General features: G+C 39.5%; 1 protein-coding gene across 2 annotated transcripts in view; it reads right to left on the bottom strand.

The window, feature by feature from the left end:
• The window catches only part of SH3KBP1 (SH3 domain containing kinase binding protein 1), a 316,533-nt gene that overhangs the window by 68,996 nt on the left and 226,011 nt on the right, over nt 1-21,526 (bottom strand). For both annotated transcript variants that reach the window (XM_075196540.1, XM_075196541.1), the window contains one exon: nt 5,234-5,309. In XM_075196540.1, the coding sequence (XP_075052641.1) occupies nt 5,234-5,309 (76 nt within the window). The remainder of the gene's footprint in view (nt 1-5,233; nt 5,310-21,526) is intronic.

Raw genomic sequence — 21,526 nt, forward strand, 5'->3', positions numbered from 1 at the left:
GATGTTGCTACTTATGGAGAGGTTTAGTTAACAACTAAATGCTCCAAATCAACAAGGACACACAAAAAGGGTACGTGACATAACAATTAATCAACTAACTTATACTTACATCTTGAAAATAATTCTACACTATTGTTTTCCACCCACAATTTAGAGGTAAGGGACTTATAAATCATCACATACACAGACTGTAGTCTAATTTCTTTGAATTATTTTGACATATTATGTAATCATTAAAATTCATAAAACATTATAAATGAGACACCTACAGAGAGTAACTCGGTGTTCAACTGGCCACCATATATTATATTTGTAGACAGTGAAACCAGCTTGTAATAAAAACAGTAATTAAAATTCAAAACATGCACCATGTACTGTATATTAAATGTTAGGATAATGCCATCGTACATAGCTGATAATTTTGTTGTTCTAGTTTTTAAATATAGGCAAATCCAATTAAGTATTTTGCAGATGGTCCAATTAAAGTAATATCATGGAAAATTATCTAAAATTCTTGGTATAGCTACAGCGAAAGAGAAAAAGCTTTCTAAGGCTGAAAACTATCAGAAGCAGCTTCAGATTTTACAGCTCTGTCCCTGGAAAGGATTGACAAGTTTTCAATATGGAATATTGAACTTGTATATATATTATTGAAAACTATATATATATATATATATATATATATATATATTTCATGTTCACTATCCATTTTTATCTTCTGGGTGTTATACGTTATAACTGTTGTTCATTTTTGGACAACTCCTTCAAAACGCAAGTTTCTAGGGATAGATCTTTAACACCTGGGTCTATCACTGGAAACAAGGGACAGATGGCACCTATGCTGAAGTTCTTTCCGGATACTTAGTACAGTGTCCTGGTGGGATCTGATACGTGTCACAAGGCTGAGACTACATTCATTGTAGACCTCATACAGTTGCTGGTAGAAATCCACCAGTGCACTATGCAAAGTAAGTCTGTCAAGCTGTCAGTCACTGTCAGCCTCCCTCCTATCATGGCAGCCTGCTGTGAAAGTCACAGAGCATGGGGGGACCTGTTTAGTTAAATATAAACATTTTAGTTATATCAGGTTTATTAGTCAGCTTAGTAATACACGGCAGTCTTTGATAAATATTAACTGCAAATACAGGCTTTACTCACTATTTAAAGAAATTAAAATGTTTATCATTTGAACTAAGTGGTGTATATAGAGACCACTAAGCCCTTTTACACAATATTAGTCAGCATACACACAAATCCAACACCTCATACCTGCTTCATCGTCTTTATATAGCCTCTCAAAAGCTTCAGTGTAAAAACAAAGCTATCAAGTATTTGTGTGCTACATGAAAAAACAGCCATTATTTAATTTATGTGCTACATAATAAACTAATTTGCATCCCTTGCAATGGAACATGGTTTGTCCCAGAGAACATTTACTACTTTTTGGCCATACTTTCCTTAATAACTCAGGCCCATTGAGTTCTAAATTTAGACAGTTTGTGTGTTTATTTTTTAATATTGACAAAAAAATTATTTTATTAGGGATTATTAAATGAGTTTTAAAGACAAACTTTGTAAGGGTTGTTCTGCCATATGGACAATGCAAATCTGTTTTAGCGCTGTTCTCCAGTGTTGTGGTTTTTCTATGGGTTGTTGTTTTTCTTTTTTTTTTACAAGTAAGTAGCAAATAAATTTATTTGAACAACTGCTGACATTTTATATACACTATTTGGACAAAAGCATTTGGCCACACTGGCTAATTATTGAATTGAGGTGTTTCAATCAGATCCGTTGCCAGAGGTGTATAAAATCAAGCACCTAGCCATGCAGTTTCCAAATGCAAATATTTGTGATACAAAATAGGTCGTTTTGAAGAGGTGACTTCAAGCGTGGTACCGTGATAGGATGCCACCTTTGCAATAAGACGGTTTATGAAATTTCATCCCTGCTGGATATTCCATGGTCAACTGTAAGTGATAATATTAGAAAGTGGAAGCATCTAGGAACAACAGCAACTCAGCCACGAAGCGGAAGACCATGTAAAATCACAGAGCGGGGTCAATGACTGCTAAGGCGCACGGTGCGTAAAAGTCGCCAACGCCCTGCTGATTCCATAGCTACAGAGTTCCCTGCTTCCACTGTCATTAATGTGAGCACAAAAACTGTGCGTCAGGAGCTTAATGGAATGGGTTTACATGGCCGAGCAGCTGCATGCAAGCCTCACATCACCAAGACCAATGCCAAGCGTCGGATGGAGTGGTGTAAAGCACACTGACACTGGACTATGGAGCAGTGGAAACGTGTTCTGTGGAGTGACGAATCACACTTCTCTGTTTGTCAGTCAGATGGGCGATACTGAGTTTGCATTATGACAACTGTTAAGTTTGATGGAGGAGGGATAATTGTATGGGGCTGTTTTACAGGGTTTGGGATAAGCCCCTTATCTCCAGTGAAGGGCAACCGTAATGTTCAGCATACTAAGTCATTTTGGACAATGCTATGCTTCCAAATTTGTGGCAACAGTTTGGGGAAGGCCCTTTTTCTATTCCAACATGACTGTGCCCCAGTGCACAAAGCAAGGACTACAGAGACATGGTTTGATGAGTTCGGTGTGGAAGAACTTGACTGTCCCACTCAGAACCCTGACCTCAACCCCATCGAACACTTTGGGATAAACTGGAACGGAGATTGCGAGCCAGGCCTTCCCATCCAACATCAGTGCCTGACCTCATAAATGCTCTACAGAATGAATGGCCACAAATTCCCACAGAAACATAGCAACATCTTGTGAAAAGCCTTCCAAGAAGAGTAGAAACTGTTATCACTGCAAAAGGGGGACCAACTCCATATCAGGTATATGTATTTGAATACAAAGTCAAGCATCCAAATACGTTTGTCCATATAGTGTACATTTGTATACAATATTGTAGTTTTGTTTTAATAATTTGTAATTTTGGATATACTGTATCTGTGCCTGAATATATCTTTTTTTGTTACACTTGTAAATGACCCTTATCTGCTCTGAATAATGAAGAGTGAATTATGAAATAAAATTTCCAGCTAGGAACCATGGAAAACTGACAATGAATGTCATCTTAATATATGACTGAAAGCACTATTAGAAATTATATTGCTTAAAATATTTTATAGCTTTCCTTGTTGGAAAAAAAGCAGTTGTTAAAAATATGCAGATAGAGTTTAAGACAAGAATACCAGCGCCTATTATATTGTATTTTTTAAACCTTATAAAATACAAATGTACATTAGTTATCTCATTTTTGAAATTGAACATGGGCACTGATTACCCTAAAGTTATATAGCAGAATATGATGCTGGAACAGGAGTCAGGCAAAAAAGCATGAAAGGGCAGGGTTTATAGGCAGAATGAGGTGGAGTCCCCTCAGACCACACAGTAAATCAGAGACTGGAGTTTGCCAAGTGTGATGTTCGCTGTCAACACCAACATTAAACTTTGGGTGATAAGGGCAAGGCTCTAGAACAGTGCAAAGTGTGAGCTGTCTCATTTCATTGTATGCAAACAAGTTCTACAAATAATAGACTGAATCACTACTCACTAATGTTAATTAAAATGGGTCATTGTTGAAATAAGGTCATACTTGTCTATATACTTTCTATAGTGGAGATGCAGGAGGGAGGCATGAAAAGGAGAGGTAGGTATGACTTGGAGATGCCATTTACGTCATCAAATGGACAGGACCTGAGTACAGGATTTGCCTCATCCTGGCACTTCCCTGCCCATCCTGCAAGCTGGTAAACGCTGTAAGTAGGGAGTCTCCTTGACATTCCGGGTGAATAAGCAACTATGAATAAGATCTAACTAATGCTAGTTGTAAATTTTGAGTTAATTTGTTATTATCATAAGTACATACCAATTGAGTTACCTTTTTACATCGTACATATCAAAATACTGCACACAAAAAGAGGTACAGATGTGCAATACATTCAGAACACCAGAACTCTATAAGGATAATTTACAAAGCTTTAAAAATTGTGAGCCAGCATAAAAAATGCTGTATTCTTACACTATGGGCCTGATCAGTAAGACACTCAAAACGAAGGTAAATTGCGTTGTTGTTTTTTAACCAAATCTGACATGCACATGTCTGTATTGAACTAGGAGCAGACATGAAGATACATCTGTTGTTAAATACGGGTCTGTAACAGACAATACACTGCAGGATACGTACAGTTCACATGTAAAATATAAAGTCCAAAAAGAAAGCACAGAAAAAAAAGTATTCAATGATTGTCACCTGTTTTATAATATAGTCATAATGACAAAATTATTTTAAAAAAAAGATTGTTGTTTCATTTTCTTTTCAATCCAATACATTTATCACAATGTTATTAATGTCTACTGTACATAAAATACAATTATACAGTTGCTCTTGACTGCAAACACACGTTCTAGCATGTATACACAGCCGTCATCACTAGTAATTGGCACTTACACCTGCCATGTCACTGAGATGTTACAATCTGCACTCCTTGTTTTATGGTTCTGAGGACATTCTGCACTGTCTGCAGTTCTCTCTCTGTTGAATTTACAATAGAGACAGTTGCCCACAGCACAGGGTGTTGCCAGAACCTCCAGATGACCGCATTAAACAACCACATTAGTTTGCATCAGAAACACTGACCATTACAGGGTGGCACGAGGAAGGGGTAGGGGGTAACCACTGATAGGTATTAGAAAACAAAAAAAATGGACTTGTCAACTCTCCATATATCTATGTAATGGGGAAACAGCCATGTCCATACGAACATTAGTTAAAAGCATAGGGCTAGATTTACAAAGCTGCGGGTTTGAAAAAGTGGGGATGTTGCCTATAGCAACCAATCAGATTCAAGCTTTCATTTATTTAGTACCTTTTACAAAATGAAAGCTAGAATCTGATTGGTTGCTATAGGCAACATCCCCACTTTTTCAAACCCGCAGCTTAGTAAATCTAGCCCATAATCTCTTAGGAATGCTTGGAACTTGGGGTGCTCCAAAATTAGTAAAATCCTAATCCAGAAACCAACAAGTTCAAAGCATTTGGGATAAATGACCCAGTGACTGTATGTATGTACTGCTTTATTGTGAGAGAAAAGTGCATGGTCAATTGGATTCAAAGGTGTCACAAATAATGACATCTACAACAACAATGCATGCAGAATCAATAGTGTTTTAAGCTATTGCAAATAGATATAATTATATAAATTAACTTACTTTTTGATTTATTTTCAGTCTCCATCTTTAGTGACTCTTGTGAAGGCATAGCTGATGGTACTTTTTTCCCCATTGTCTGAAATAAACCAAAATACATGTAAGGTATTGCAGACATTGGGGGTTATGTACAGAGTACAGGCATAGCACTATAGAGGACATTATGCTTCACCCTTTGGGTGCCTACCTTTGCTCATAAAGATGGTGGCAAAACCATAATGGAATATGTATCTAATATATTTAACTGAACCGAAGTGGAGGTGACCAGTATTTTCATTTGTGATGGGTTGCAAAGCTTTTCAGACATACAAATGTACTTGTGGTGCAAAGCTGCAAATTTGTACATCCAAGCACATGTGATGTGCCTTTCTCATGGCTGTGCACACTGAACATGAATTATATTCAAAACATTATCAGCTATACACATGATTATAAATATCTTCCATACTGTCACCTTAATTCCCCAAGTTATATTTCAGAGCACGAATGGATCACAGCACCATTTCAGATGTTAGCGGACCACAGGTAATGCCTTATTATTATCATCACTATTGTAGAGCTGATATATGCCTTACTAGAGATGGGTGTTTGACTAACAATTACCAAGGAATAATATTAGAAATATCTTCACGCTCCATGTAGCTATATTTAGTGACTCTGTGAAGTGGAAGGAGTTGATAACTTTGTTGAAACAGTAGTATTATATAGTACCATATGTCGATATTTAACATCTATTTTTGCCAGAAAAGTAAAATGAACTGAGTCAATTTACAATTAATGTTTAGGGTACAAGTGAGCTTGATATTCTCACTAGAATACCTGTCCGGTTAACAGTAATGAACTAACAATATTAGAAGAACCTATATACTTCATGATCTGATGCTCAGTAATTCTTTGAAACAAAATAAAATAAAAATTCTAGAATATTTTTAATGGACATATTGTAACTTTATTATCTATAGGATTCATTATAATTATCCTAGTAATTAGTTACATACTAGAGAGGTATGATATTTATATATATCTCTATTTCTCTAAGTGACCTTAAATAACCTGTATTCATAAACAGGTGTTTCTCCTAAAAGGACTGTTACAATTTCCTATCCTTTTGGTATCAACTCAATCTGTCCATATGCATGATCGCTGACAACCTGTATACATTAACGGGTGTCCCAGCAGCGTGAGGATCTTAAATACCTCTTTATATAGGACTCATATTTATGATAATTTAGAAGGATATTATTCATTAACACAGCGAGGATTGGCAGTTTTTACTGCCATTTTAATTTTATTTTGTTAAGTTATATTATTTCACACTCGAGTAGATTTTTTGTATTATTTTTGTGTTTTTATTTCGCTACTAGCGTCATTCAGGTATTATTTAGGGACCACATCAATATTTTAAACAAACTAATAAAATGTAAGTTTTAATCAATTCAATCATCATAGAGTGCCCCTACCAATCATGTTTTTCTTCTAATTCATCTCCCTTGTTTTGTATAAGTTAGGAGCAAAGCATAAAAAGGAGCAGGTTTGCACCTGGACAAACCATGTTACAATGCAAGGGGTACATATTGATTTATTTTTTTGCATGCAAGGGAAATACTGGTTGTTTTTTCATGTAGCACACAAATACTTGATAGTTTTTTACACTAAACTTAAAGCTGATCGATGATATGCCGTATCTCATACATGCCAACTTTTAAAATTCCCGGGGGGAAGTCATGTGACGGGGGTAGGAGGGGGCGTGGTGACGTCGTTGCATCACTATAGCTGATGCCGAAACTAACGGCCTTGAATAGCGGGGACGGGGCTTAATGACACACTTAAAAACCACCCCACCATTCAATGCTGTGAATTTCAGCAAATGCAGGAGATTTGTCTACTCTTCCAGAAGTCCAGAAGGACTCCCCGAAATTCGTGAGCTTCCCGGGAATTCCGGGAGAGTAGGCAAGTATGCCGTGTCTTAACTATAAATCTGTCCCTATATTTTAAATTTACGTCCCCCTCTAATGCAACATGGTTTTGCTCCTTTTCTTTGCTTTGCTCCTAACTCAGCATCAGGCCCTATAACATTGGCAATTTGTGTCCCGGGAGGTACGGGAGGCAGGTGAGTGTGTGGGGGAGGGGCTCAAAGAATCGTGTTGTTAGCCCCACCCCCAAAGCCATCATCACTTTATCAGCTATTTAATTTGCAGAGCCGGCCAGGAAATGGGAGAATTGCCTGCTCTCCCAGGAGTCCGGGAGATTGACCTGGATTTAGGGAGTCGTCAAGTATGGTTTAGACTGTGTGTATTAGCCCAAGCAGAATTTGAGATTAGTTTTCTACTGGGACTAGTGGAAAAGGTGGTCGGACAATGATCGCAATTTGACTGTGTATATAGTTATCGCCCACCCAACAGTACCTGGCTAACATTATATTGTCATACATTCAAAAATGTGTAACCCATGATCTTCTGAAATGCAATTTTGCTGTCTTAGCTATTTTGGGAATTCAGATTAGAGATACTCAATTTCAGTACTAAGAACAAATAAAGAATGTGGTGACAAAGAGGTTAGTGTATGGGCATACTTCCCTTTATGTTGAACTGTATAAATACATTTTCACTTCCTCCTTTTTTATTTAATTTTCTTATTTAATTTTCTTATATATAAGAAATATATAATTTTTGTAATATATATAAATATAAGTTTTGTAATACAGAAGATCTAACAAGCCTTGCTTCATTTTTTGCTGAGACAGACAGAGCCAAAGTCACAACTACATAATGACAAATACACAAGTGACTAAATAATTTATATTGGTATTTTTTTGCTATAAAAAAAGCTCTGTCTATAGTCAGCAATAAATAAATGATATCTATTAAATTAACTAGAGTGATGTTAAAAGATCACTAGGCATTACGTTCACTCTTTATGGACAGCTAAAATAAAAAGTCAACTGTAAATTGCCTGTCTGACACTACCATAATTTGGCAAACCCCAATTTAAAACACATGATGCCGCAATTGTGCCCCAAATTGCAGACGCAAATGAGTTCACTAAAAAAAAGCCGCTATTGCGGGCACATGCAGGTCTGCCCCACTAGCATATGCATTGGGTTTACACCAGAGATATGGCACATATACTTATACCCGTGTTTATAACGATTTGGTTTGTTTTCAAAATACGCATTCGCTATCTCTCTAATACAGGAGAAACAACTCCTTGTCTCAAATATGTGAAACAAATGTGCTTAAAGATGCACACAAAAGCATAATATATGCATGTGCAATGAAGAAGCAACTATTAGTGTCAGTAGAGCATTCGCACACAGCATACCCCACCACCCACCTTGCTGCCGGGACCGCTGGGCCTTAGGCAAGTGCCTAGGCTACCTAGCGGTAAATCCGGCCCTGCTGCAATCGTGTGATTTTTTTTTGTTATTTGTTTTTTTTCTCCCTTGGACACATTTTTTTTCTTTTTAATCATCAATATTTTTATTCATCACCATCATCACTATTTATTCATATAGCGCCACTGATTCCGCAGCGCTGTACAGAGAACTCATTCACATTAGTTTTATTGAAACTTTTCAAAAATATATGGGGTACAGAAAAAAGAAAATCACACAAGGAGGAACACATGGGGGACCCCCACGCAGGAGGGAGAATTCACTCAGCTGAAGCAAGGCTCATAAAATCAGCAATATACATACAGAAGAGTGCAAGTATACATCAAAACACATTAACCTTCATTTTGACAGTCTGAAAATACTTCCAGCATGGCAGGGGTGCCGGTGGGTGTAGTCTGTTCATTGGGCTGGGGGAATTCTATAAGGGTCACTGGAGAGGGGAATGGTGGGGAGTCCGGGGTGTCCTAGGGCCGACTGTGACATATTCATACCACCTAAACCATCTCATAATGGGAGCTGATGCAGATGTGGAATAGGGCATCTTTATTGTTTCCATCTCCAAGCGGTACTGAATCTTGTAATTGATTTGGGTAATAGTAGGGGAGGCGAGAGACTTCCAGTTTTGGGCTATTGTCGCTCTAGCAGCTATCAATATGTGCCTAAGAGATATCGGTCTTGTTTAGGAGTGGAAGTCGGGTATATGTATATTGCTATACATGAAGAAGAGCTAAGGTGGAGTCTGGAGCAACAGTGGTTTTTAAAACAGTGGAGATCATGGCAAATACCTCGCCTCAGAGAGGCTGAAGTACTGGGCATGTACAGAAGACGTGAAAGACATCAGCTGCCTGAGGACAGTGGCGCCAGCAGAATTTTGATTGGTTTGGCCAGATCTTGTGTAGACGGTCTGGGGTAAGGTATAGCTGATTGAGGAGTTTGACCTACATCAATGTGTGATTAATGCATTATGACATGCGATGCAAAGTTACATTGATTTTCTCCCATTCTTGCGGGGTGAAGCTTAAGTTCACATTGAAGTTGGGCTGGGGCGTTAGTGGAAGGGATCAAGGAGAGGAGGTATTGATACCCGAACGTTAATTCGCCTACATTGGCGCCATTTGTCAGTCTATCTAAAACAGGCGGTGGAAGCGAGGAGAGAGGGTAAGGAGTCTTAGAGACAGTCATCACCCAGTGACTAACTTGCAAGTACTTATATGTCTCCGATGATGGTAAGCTATAACGATCTTGGGGCAGAGAGAAGGGAAGAAAGAGGCTCTGGGCAAACAAATCCGATAGGAAGGCAATCCCCCTGTCTTTCCAGGCAGTGAGATTTAAATCTGGAATGAGTTTGCATACGGCTTGAAGGGAGAGTCTGTGGGATGGAAGTGCAAAATCTGTATGTAACCCAATAACTCAGTCCCACCCCTGCATGGCGTCTGAGATGGACAGTAGTCTATAGACAGCTAAGGGGCGGGCGGGCTTGGGAGTCCAGAGAAGGTCCGATAGAGGATAGCTAGGGCACAGGGCCCTTTCAAGTTCCCTGTTGACAGCAGGGCTGTGGGCCCCCAAACTTGGATTGAAGGGCAGTAGGCTCTGATTAGGGTAGAAGGGCATTAGGCCCTAAGTAAGTACGTTAAGTTGTTGAAAGTGCCATACAAGGCCTCTCTAGCTGTCCAGAAGGGCACCTAAAGTCCTGAACCCCAAGATAGGCAGACTTAACAGCCTGGGTTCAGGCAGTAGGCGGAGGCCTGCTGAGCCTCTGAGTCTCAGCAGATACAGTTGGCCCAAGACGGGCAAACAGTAGCAGGATTGGTCTGCTCACGGTATAGAAGTAGTGACCATTGGTGAGGTGGTGACTGGCAGGTAACACGCCAAACTGTTTGTTGTTTTGTATGCCAACTTGCTCATTTTAGTGTCCATAGTGATGTGTAGGAATCAAAGGCCAGTCTCCAGCAACGGTGGACACGCTAGGGTGATCAGACGAGAGATGTGGTTCCTGAACTGCCGTGCAGAAGAGCACAGTGTGTCTCATAGTGGTCCCTCGGGATCGGGTGAGTACCTGGAGTGTGGAGAAGGGGATTGCAGTTTGTGTGAATTTGTCTCCGCTTGCACCCGTTACAGAATCTACATGATAAATGACAGAATCTGATTGATTGCTATTGGCAATACCTCCACTTTTTATTTTCAGAAGTTTTAGTAAATCTACCACCTGAAGTGCTTTACTGTTTAGGCATTAAATAATACTAGCATTAAATCCCTGTTATTTGTGTATTCACATCTATGCACCAACTTATATGTTGTGTATATTAGGAAACTGGATCAAGTTTCATTATTCAGTCTCTTTACCAAGATAAACACAGCTGACAGTTCCTCTGACAGTCAGATGAAATTAGGTTTCAAAACATCAACCATACCATGCAGCAAGCTTCTAAACTGACTGTACAGTCTCCAATCAACCATTTATTAAAATAAGAAACATTCAAATTCAAGCCACAATGCAGTGGATAGATGCAAAAAAACAAAACAGAACAAGAAAAAAAACAAACAAAAGAAAATCATTTAGGCAATTGTAATTAGCTAAACAGCAACACTTTTTTTAATTACCCTTCATTCATTTTAAATGTGCTATGCTGCTGTAATGGCACTGCCAATAATATGAGATGTTATTTTCTTGCCTTGTAATTAACCCTTCACAAATTTCCTAGGGATGGCTATATTGTTGACGGGACGTGTGTACACTTATTAAATTCTCGGATCCCTCAAGCCAGTGAATGAATGTTTTACACTGGCACTGGAAGAGAATTCAAGCTGGGAGATGAATTGTGGTTTTGGAAAACAAGCCAGCAGACCTGCAGGGAAGATGGCTCTAGTGTGTTCCCCAGCTTTATCAATCTCAAACCAGAATTAGCCCTTTCTTTTGTTTTCATAAATGAAATGGAAATTTATGAATGTTTTATGAGCAACTAGTAATGATTATTTTTCAATTTGGAACATTTCCAGCACATTCATCAGGCAACTTCTAAACCATTTATCGGCTTTTAATTCAAATGCATAGAAAAATCCTAGTAAATACGATAAATACTGCTGTCGAGCTTGCAGTCTCATTGAATTGGCAGCAACACATAATTCTCAGGGTTAATAAATTTAGTTGACAGACAGTTGCACATAGAAACAGCATGTTATGTGGACAAGTGTACCAAGAATTCTGGAAGGGTTCGCTGACTTATGCTGTGATTTGGTTAGACAAGAGACGGAGTACAAGTACATTTACTATAGTACCTATAATCCTGTATCAACCAGATCCTCATACAGATAGTTTCCAAAACGGGGAAGACCCAGTTAAAGGCCATGAAGATGAATCAAGGGCTTCCACACAGGGGTCGCTTCTGTTTTAATTAAGTAAATAGCTTCCCAGCATGTTCAGAATCTTGTATACAAATGCTGGACTACCCTAGTTGCCTAAAATTGTGGCTTACATGGCAGCAAGAGAAGACCTCAATGACTTTGAAAGAAGGGTAATTGTTTTAGCATGTTTGGTAGTAACTTAGATGACCAAAACTGCTCAACTTTTTAAAATTTCAACAGTGCAAGGATGCCTAAGAATGCAATGCAAAACATCATCAGCAAAGAGCAACACGGAGCATATAAATTTAAAGTGCAAGGTAAAACAGATGAGCTACTGCAGATCAATCGACTGCAAATTTCAACCTGTGTTGCAAACCGTCACTTTCATGAAAATGTTCTGATGAGAACTCCGATGAGCAGGAGTCAGATCTCAATGCATAAACCACTCATGACATTGACAATGCACATTTGTGAATTCAGCGATGTCAAAAACACAGACAATAGACTACCAAGGAACACAGGGATATAATATGATCAGATGAATCATCCTTCAGCATGTTCTTGAAAAAAAAGGGAAGAGTGCATGAGTGGTGCCAAACTAAAGAACTCAAGAGACTTGCGAGCTTGTTTTCAACAGTTAAGCGTTCTGGGGGTTCCATAATGTAATTGGGCTCATTTTTCTGGCATTGTTTGTGTGGAAACATTATCTTAGAAGGCAAGGTCAATGCTAATCACGACTGGTGGCAAAAAAAAGGCGTCTTCAAGAATGACACTGCTCCCACCACTAGAGCATATGTGGTTGCCCAATGGATTAGTGAGTATGACACGAATGTTATTCATATTTCATGGCAAAATCAGTCATTTTCTGCAATGACGCTTGAGACAGTGTTTTCTCCAACCATGAACCAGGCATCATTTCAGTGACTTCATTGTGGAGGAATGGTGCTGCATCTCTCCCGCAAAATTCCAGACATTGGTAGGCTCAATGCCATGGAACATACAGGCCATAATGGTCACATGTACCCAATGCACTATCTAGAGAAATATTTTTGCCCTTTGCCTGTACTTCATATTTTGCACAGCATTCCCTATATGTTTGTACTACTAACCTGTAGATTACCAAAATAATATTATCTTGAGAACAGCCTCCCAGTTCCACCAACCCCTCTTCTAATACACACTGATATCTTTTGAGGAATATCTCATACTAAGTGGTGACTGGGACTCCTGTTTCCACACATGGTGTAGGAAACTGTTTTTATATCTGGCTTTGTATATGTGTCTGTATCAATTAATTACACTTACCTGGTGGTCTAGTGGGGGTTAGTATAGCAACCCATAGAAGACCCGGCAGGATTAAGCTGTTGCCCTTCCAGTCCTAAATTTGGGGACTAGTGGCAATACAGACTACTTGACTGGTGGCTTTGGTTCAGAGATGCTACTGGGCCCCATTAACAAAACCCTGGAAGCAAGACTGGGTTTCGATTTCCTAGTGCAGACTAAACAGTGCCAGCACTGAGCGGGTGCGCTGCAGTCTTGGCTCTGACTACATATGGACAAAGGGGTGTACACCACTCCCAATCACTATAATTAATGTAATATGTCCAGACAGACCATCATCATGTACAGATTATAGGGTCAGTCTAGATTAGTTAAAGAGACTCAGGGCTGATTTACCTACCCCAGACCTGTGTGTAAAATGGTATGAAAAAAGGGTTAGTAGCCCATTTAAAAGCATATACTGCTGTGATGTGTGTATGTACTTAAAGAAGCAAGTATCATAATAGCTAATTAAGCCAATAAAAGTCATTGCTATTAAGCTCCTTAGTTTTCCCGTGACAATGACTCTCCCCGCACTACTGTGCAGCGATTACCTCCTACAACTCAGGACAACATGATGGTGAGCAGGTGACATTCTCACAAGATGAGTCTATTGAATGTAAGAAGCTTGTCTTATGGGAGTTTATTTTCAGATGTACTGATCTGGGAGTTGGTTGTGAAGGAAATAGAGGTTAGATGCTTACACAGAACTACTTCTACTAGATGTTTTGTACAGGCAGATACCAATCATTTATCTAACAGTAATGTAAGAACAGTACTGAGAGTTGTTTCTCTGTTCGGAAAGGAGCTTGGACAGGTAGAGTCATCCGTGTCCTTCTCCAAAGTTTTGAATGTTTATAGGATGAAGGAAGATAGTATGATTTACATTAGACACTTTAACTCTTGGTTAAAAAATAGCTGAACAGTTTGGTCATGAAGGCAGAGTTTGGAAGGATAAGACACTGTTATAAAGATATTGCTTACAACCTGACACTCAGGGAACAACTTATTGAGAAGATCAGTTTTATTACTAGTTATTTAAACTAGTCAAATGGGGCAGCCTAAAAAATGGTAGATTCCTCTGACCACCTAAAGGATGATGAAAACTACTTGTAAAGTGGCAGGTTAAGGAAAAGCAGAGCGCATAAACATCTTTATAGCAAATAAGCCATAGTTACCAACTTTTTTGTTCTTCCCTCTTGGAGATCCTGGAGAGGATGTCAAGTCTTAGGATGGAGGGGGGTGGGAAGGGACAAGCCGCGTCATTTTGACCAAGTCCTGCAACACAATGACTCTAAAGCCTTGTTTTGTCAAGGAGCAGGGTCAACATTACACCATTCACCACAAATCGCATTATGGAGGTTCCCATCCTGCCCCCTTCACCAGGAAGAGGACAGGATGTGGGAGAATGGACTCCTCTACCTGGAGCCTGAGAGACCTACCTGCAATCCGGGGACCTCCCGGACATTCCGGGAGAGTGGGCAATTATGAAATAAGCTCCCTAAACCAACTTTAACAATGTTGAGGGATAGTTTCAAAAATTCCTTAGTTCTTATTGAAACATGTACAATGATAACTATAACTAGGACAGTTATTCCCTCTTATACCCCTTTTTAGAAAAGACATGTCAAATGAATCTAACAGAATGCATGGTGTTGTAATGTGAACAACAACAGGAAAGGGGCCTAGGACTCAGTTTCAGATGATGATGATGATGATGATGATAAGCAAGCAGTGTTGTCAAGCACCAGGAAAAGCCAGTATAATACTGGGCTCTATAGAAATAGGTATTTGTGTCAGGAAAAGGGAGGTTATATTGCCACTTTAAATTATAATAATAAGACCTCACCTTGATTACTGTGTATTGTTCTAGAAGCCCTATCACCAGAAAAACACTAATAAAATAGGACATAAATCAAACAATGGCTATTAAAATTGGCAAGGGCTGTATATCAGGATAGAGAACTTCAAGAGCTTAGAGAAGATAAAGGACAGATGTAGCAACATTTTAATATGCCAAAAGTATTAATAGAGTCCGGGAAGTCAGTATTTTAAAAAAAATAAGAGGATTTCTAGGGCAAGAGTTCAAACTTGGAAATTGGAGGAAGACTGAAAGATAGCACAAGGAAGTACAGTGATCGTTTCATGAAACTGTCTTCCAGCTGTTGTAAAAAAACACAAAAAACACAACCCCGTAAGCACCCTAAAAAACAAACACATGCAAAAAGGTCAGACTATTGGACCTGTGGGTGCTTTTCTGCTGTGAAAGTCCATGTTTCCCTTTCCTCTCAGCCAAGTGGGATATCCCTGTCCTGTGAATTTCCCATTCATCCTGTGGGATCCAACGAGTATTGCAAAGCAGGAATATAAAACTTAATGTTTTATTTTACTGCTTTGTACTCCACCCAAAAACTTAATTTTTAGTTTTGGGTGGAGTTCTTTTTCAAGTATCTAATAAAAGGGGAATACTGAATATGCCCATTACTGCTTACAGCACTTATCACATGTTTCCTTACAACTTAGATAGGTTCTGAGTTATTAATTTGTTTTCAAAATGATTTTTATGCAGCAAATTATACAGGTTGATGCAAAATGTAAGCATGAAATGAGTGTGCAGACATGAGTTCAACCACAGAAGAAAAATGAGCTGTGGAAACAGTTTGTTTCTCAAACCAGGCGGATAAGTGTTGGTGACAGAATCTACATCAAGCACTTTTGAGATTACAAAACCAAAACTAATAGGGATTGTTCCTTTTTTAAAAAAATATCAGTTTCACCTATGTACAGACCTCCATTACAGCTTTGTGCATTTTATTAGGTTTACCACAAAAATTATTCTCTGATGAGATAGGAATCTGTATTTTTCCTACATCTTTTTTTAGCCCTCACAGCTAACTCCTTAGATTTGGTGGGGCTAGAAATATTGTCATAAGTCTGCAGTCTTTATTAAGCTTGGTCTGCAGTTCCCTGGCTGTCTTTCTCAGTATCTATAGTTGTGGATTGTCTGTTAGTATCTCACTTCTGTTCTTTGTATTGGCAGAACATCTGAGCTGCTTTCACAACCAATGTTGCTGTTCAAATAAGCACGGTAAGATTTGACTAGGTCGAAGTTATTCCTACATGATCAATGTCAGGCGGCGTCCCCGCTGTTCCTCCAAGAAGCGGGGACGCCGCCTGACAGTTCTCACTCCGTCGGGCGCATGCGCAGTAGCGATCTCGTTGCTAGGCAACGGGACACCTTTCTTTCACTCGCGTTCAGCGTGGCTGACCGCCCACTTCCTTTTCCAATCACCTCCTTGCTGCCTCCATTTAAACTTGCCTCTGGCACCATTAGGGTGCTAGAGTATCAGGTCTCCTGTCTCCAGCATTGTTTGTATGTTTCTGTTCCTGTTTTGGTTTGACCTGGTTTCCTCTGACTACTCTTCTGGATTGTGCACGTTTGCATTCTGTTGTGACCCCAGCTTGTCGACCATTCTCCGGGATTTCGCTATCTATCCTGTCATTGTGACCTTGGCCTGTCTGACTTCTCTGTGGATCTCCCTTTGGTACCATCTTCTCCTGATTGATTTGACTCGGACCATTCTGACTGATCTCTATCACTACACAGGTAACTCTACCACTACACAGGTAACCCCTTCACAACAGTTGGCCAAATCAAGAACACTCTCCAGGAGGTAGGTGTATATGTGTCAACAATCAAGAGAAGACTTCACAAGAGTGAATATAGAGGGGTCACCAAAAGATGTAAACCATTGATGAGCCACAAAAACAGGAAGACCAGATTAGAGTTTGGCAAACGATATCTAAAAAAGCCATTACAGTTCTGGAACAACATCTTATGGACAGATGAGACAAAGATCAACTTGTACCAGAGTGATGGGAAGAGAAGAGTATGGAGAAGGAAAGGAACTGCTCATGATCCAAAACATACCACCTCATCAGTGAAGCATGGTGGTGGTAGTGTCATGGCGTGGGCATGTATGGCTGCCAATGGAACTGGTTCCCTTGTATTTATTGATGATGTGACTGCTGACAAAAGCAGCAGGATGAATTCTGAAGTGTTTCGGGCAATATTATCTGCTCATATTCAGTCAAATGCTTCAGAACTCATTGGACGGCGCTTCACAGTGCAGATGGACAATGACCCGAAGCATACTGCAAAAGCAACCAAAGAGTTTTTTAAGGCTAAAAAGTGGAATGTTATGCAATGGCCAAGTCAATCATCTGACCTGAATCCGACTGAGCATGCTTTTCACTTGATGAAGACAAAACTGAAGGTAAAATGCCCCAAGAACAAGCAGGAACTGAACACATTTGTAGTAGAGGCCTGGCAGAGCATCACCAGGGATGAAACCCAGCCTCTGGTGATGTCTATGCGTTCCAGACTTCAGGCTGTAATTGATTGCAAAGGATTTGCAACAAAGTATTAGAAAGTGAAAGTTTGATGTAGGATTGTTTACTTTGTCCCATTACTTTTGCTCCCTTAAAAAGTGGGAGGCACATATAGAAATTGTTGAAATTCCTACACCGTTCACCTGATTTGGATGTAAATACCCTCAAATTAAAGCTGAAAGACTGAAGTTAAAGCACATCTTGTTAGTTTCATTTAAAATCCATTGTGGTGGTGTATAGAGCCCAAAATATGAGAATTGTGTCGATGTCCCAATATTTATGGACCTGACTATATATATATATATATATATTTATACACATACACACACACACGCAAATACACGGACTAGCTGAAGGACCCAGCATTGTCCGGATTTAAGTCTTCAAATTATTAAGTTATCAATGAGTTGGATATAACTGTCAACCTTTTAAAAATAAATAGCAGCTTAACAGCTCTTCCAACACACCCATGAGGTGGCTGCCCAGTGTCGTTTTTGTTTTTGTATTAAATGTCATCCAAATCCATCCAGTGGAAGGCCCAAAACAGGCTCCTGAGGTCAAAGTTCTGCCCAGCACACACCAATGGTAGGTCTGACCGGGACTTCAACTCCATAGTATGTCCTCTGGGATCCAATGTTACCAGTCTGGGAAGTTTTCATGCAAATCCATCCAGTGGAAGGCTTAAAACAGGCTCTCTGGGTCAAAGCATTGGCCAGCGTACATCAACGGGAGGTCCCACCAGGACCCAAACCTCCCTAAAACCTGGTCAGGATCCAACTGGACCACCTCACATTGGTTTCATCCTAATCCGTACAGGGATGTCCGAATACAGTCTGAGAACAGGCTCCCTGTTCAATATTTGTCGCTCTGTCTCATTGTTGCTATGTGGTCTAGTAGCTTACTTTTTCAATACTAAATATCTATGTATATTTTCGGCTGCTTGAGTGAAGCAGTTCCGGGGTGCCGTGGGTTGCCGACCCCTGGGTTAGATGGTAGTATGAGAAAAATCAATGTAATGTGGATGGAAGTTAAGCAAAGCAGTGATAGGAAACCGCAAATTTTAGCTCTATTGGGGGTTACCGACAAAGTCTAAAACCACTTGGACAACTGCTTTTATTTTATAACTTGCACTAAATCAAAGCTCCTTGATGTCCCTGACCCTCCCATGTATCAGATACAAACCAAAAGCATTCTAAATAAAACCTTACACTAACTTCACTTAAGTATTCCCACCATTACAGTAAGAGGAACAAAGACTGGGAAATGATGCTACATGAATGTTGCACATACAGTTTATTTATCAGACAAGGAAGATTTGGTAACACTGTATACTCAATAAAAGTCATACACTTTTCAATACAGTATATTACTATACTACAGAGTGTATCTCACCAACAATTAGACATAGGACACGGGTTATGTTTAAGGGTCTATTCTTGCACATTTAACCCTACCAAAAATGTTTAAAAAACTAAAAAGTGGACATATCCTTTATTTACAGTCCCTCTATTTATATTATGCTGTACTAACCTATTATTCAAATCGGTCCCTGCCCCAGTAGCTTGCCTAAAATGTAATTTCCCTACCACAGACACAAATAGATATACACACAAAGGCACAATTCTATAGGAAGCCAATGAACCTGCCAGTATGTTTTTGGACTATGGAAAGAAACCGCCTGAGGAAACACAGAGGCATAGGGAGAACATATAAACTCCATGCAGATAATGTCCTGGTCGTAACTGAACCAAAGGCCAGAGTGTATCCCGTGCCATCCATCCTTTAAGTAGATCATAGATAATAATTATAACAATAAACCAAAAGTGAAAATAACAATTTTCAATTAACAAAGTTGCTGTTAGGCAAATCAATTCTGGAACTTCTAGCTTCACATAAACTAAACAGCCACAGGGTACCTACCACTGCTTACATAAACTTTAAAAACATAATTATTATCATCAGCCATAGGGTGACAATGCATGCTGGTACTTGCAGTTCCACAAAAGCTGGAGATCTACATCTTGCCAACTCTCCCTGAATGTTAGCGAGACTCCCTGAAATAGGGGTGATCTCCCTCACTCCCTGAAGAGTCTATCATTCTCCCTGATGCTGAGCCAGTACAAGACATAGTTGGCTTCACCATCTGATGATGACACAGTTCAGAAATTGTGTCCTATGTCCATGTATCTATGGAGGTGGCCATTTTCATGGAGACCAAGATTTAATCAAAGACTGACAGGTAAGACAACATGACTTCAGCAAAGGAGACAGACAAGTAAGAGACACTTCATTCTCTAGAGATTCATTAGCTGCTTTTCTTTAAGCATAGTTGACTACTCTCCTGGAATTTCCGGGAGACTCCCGCATTTCTGGGAGACCTCTCGGGTTCCCGGTAGAGCAGAGCAACCTTCCGGTTCTCGTCCCCGCAATAGATAAGTGATGGGGGTGGGGCTTAATGACACAAAAATTGTGTCATCTTAGCCCTGCCCCTGATGTAATTGTCCAAAATTGTGACAATCGTTTAGGTGGTGGGGCCAAAATTATGTGATTTGTCAAGCCCCGCCCACCTCCCCCAGAATCTCCCTGAAGCCAACGAGGAAAAGTTGGCAATTATGATCTACATACCAGCAATTGCTGGGCGCAGATGCAATTGTGATAACTTCCAAAGTGAAGGAAAATTACAGACAAACCTTGATTTGGATCTAACTACTTGTCCTTTATTTCAGATCCAGGTATGTATGTATGTATTCAGAATTGCAACTTCTACTAACTCTGTTTGAAACAGATCTGAGTGTAATCTGTATTTTACATTTATGTAGTCAAATGTCTGCCACTATTATTGCCTGTGTTAAAGTCTTGATCAACGATGCAAACTTTATGACGAATCTGCACACGTGTGGCTTGGTTTGTAAATGACCTATACCAAATGTTGAGCACTAGTCGATGAAGATGCAATTGTGATTTTCTTCCTAAGTGATCATTTTCAAAGTAAAGAAAAAAATCACTGTTCAGCAACACAACATCTGAGGACAAACAGCACAGATCGCCATGTTATACCCAGGATGTGCACTTTCATGACATTATCCTTAGAACTATAATATACATTAACTCTCCCCTGCAACACACTGACTGTTTATCCATATTGTCTCCTCACTATGTCAGTCCCCTCTAATCAACACTCATGAACTTATTTAATATCTTTAGTCCATAACAGTAATATTCTCAACCAGTTGCCACAAAATAATACAGTTTAAATCTTAAAATCATCTTTTCCACTTCTCTCTCCTTCTAACAGCTGATGATATATCACTCTCTACACCCCCTTCCCACTCACACACATTTCTCATGCACATCAATCTGATTCAGTGGACTATAGGAACCAAGTGCCTTATTAAATATATGCTCTGTTTGACAATAACAGAAACACCTTCATACACTGCCTCACCTGTAGAACATTCACATGATGGCCCCCACTTCACCCACACGTCCAGGCCTGGAAGCAGACAAGAAATTGGTTTGGACTACTCCTATACATTCACAGTTCTACACAAAGCTGGATTAATATTAGGGAATATACTGTTTTGGGCAACTTAACCACTTCATTTTTCAAAAATGCAAAAACATAAAAATGGTTTAGGGTAATTTGGGTACCTTAGTGTCAACTGGGCCCTAGGCAGGAGCCTAGGTTGCCTAATGGATGATCCTGCTATGGTTCTAACAACTGGTTCATCAGTTATGTTCCCATCTTTTGAAGATCACACTATGCAGATTTTCAACTTATTCTTTCTGCGATTGGCTGTAATCTATTGTATCCCTGGGCCACCCAAACAATTTCTTGAACACTTATT

Source organism: Mixophyes fleayi, chromosome 2 (genome assembly GCF_038048845.1).
Source record: "Mixophyes fleayi isolate aMixFle1 chromosome 2, aMixFle1.hap1, whole genome shotgun sequence".
NCBI lineage: Eukaryota > Metazoa > Chordata > Amphibia > Anura > Limnodynastidae > Mixophyes > Mixophyes fleayi.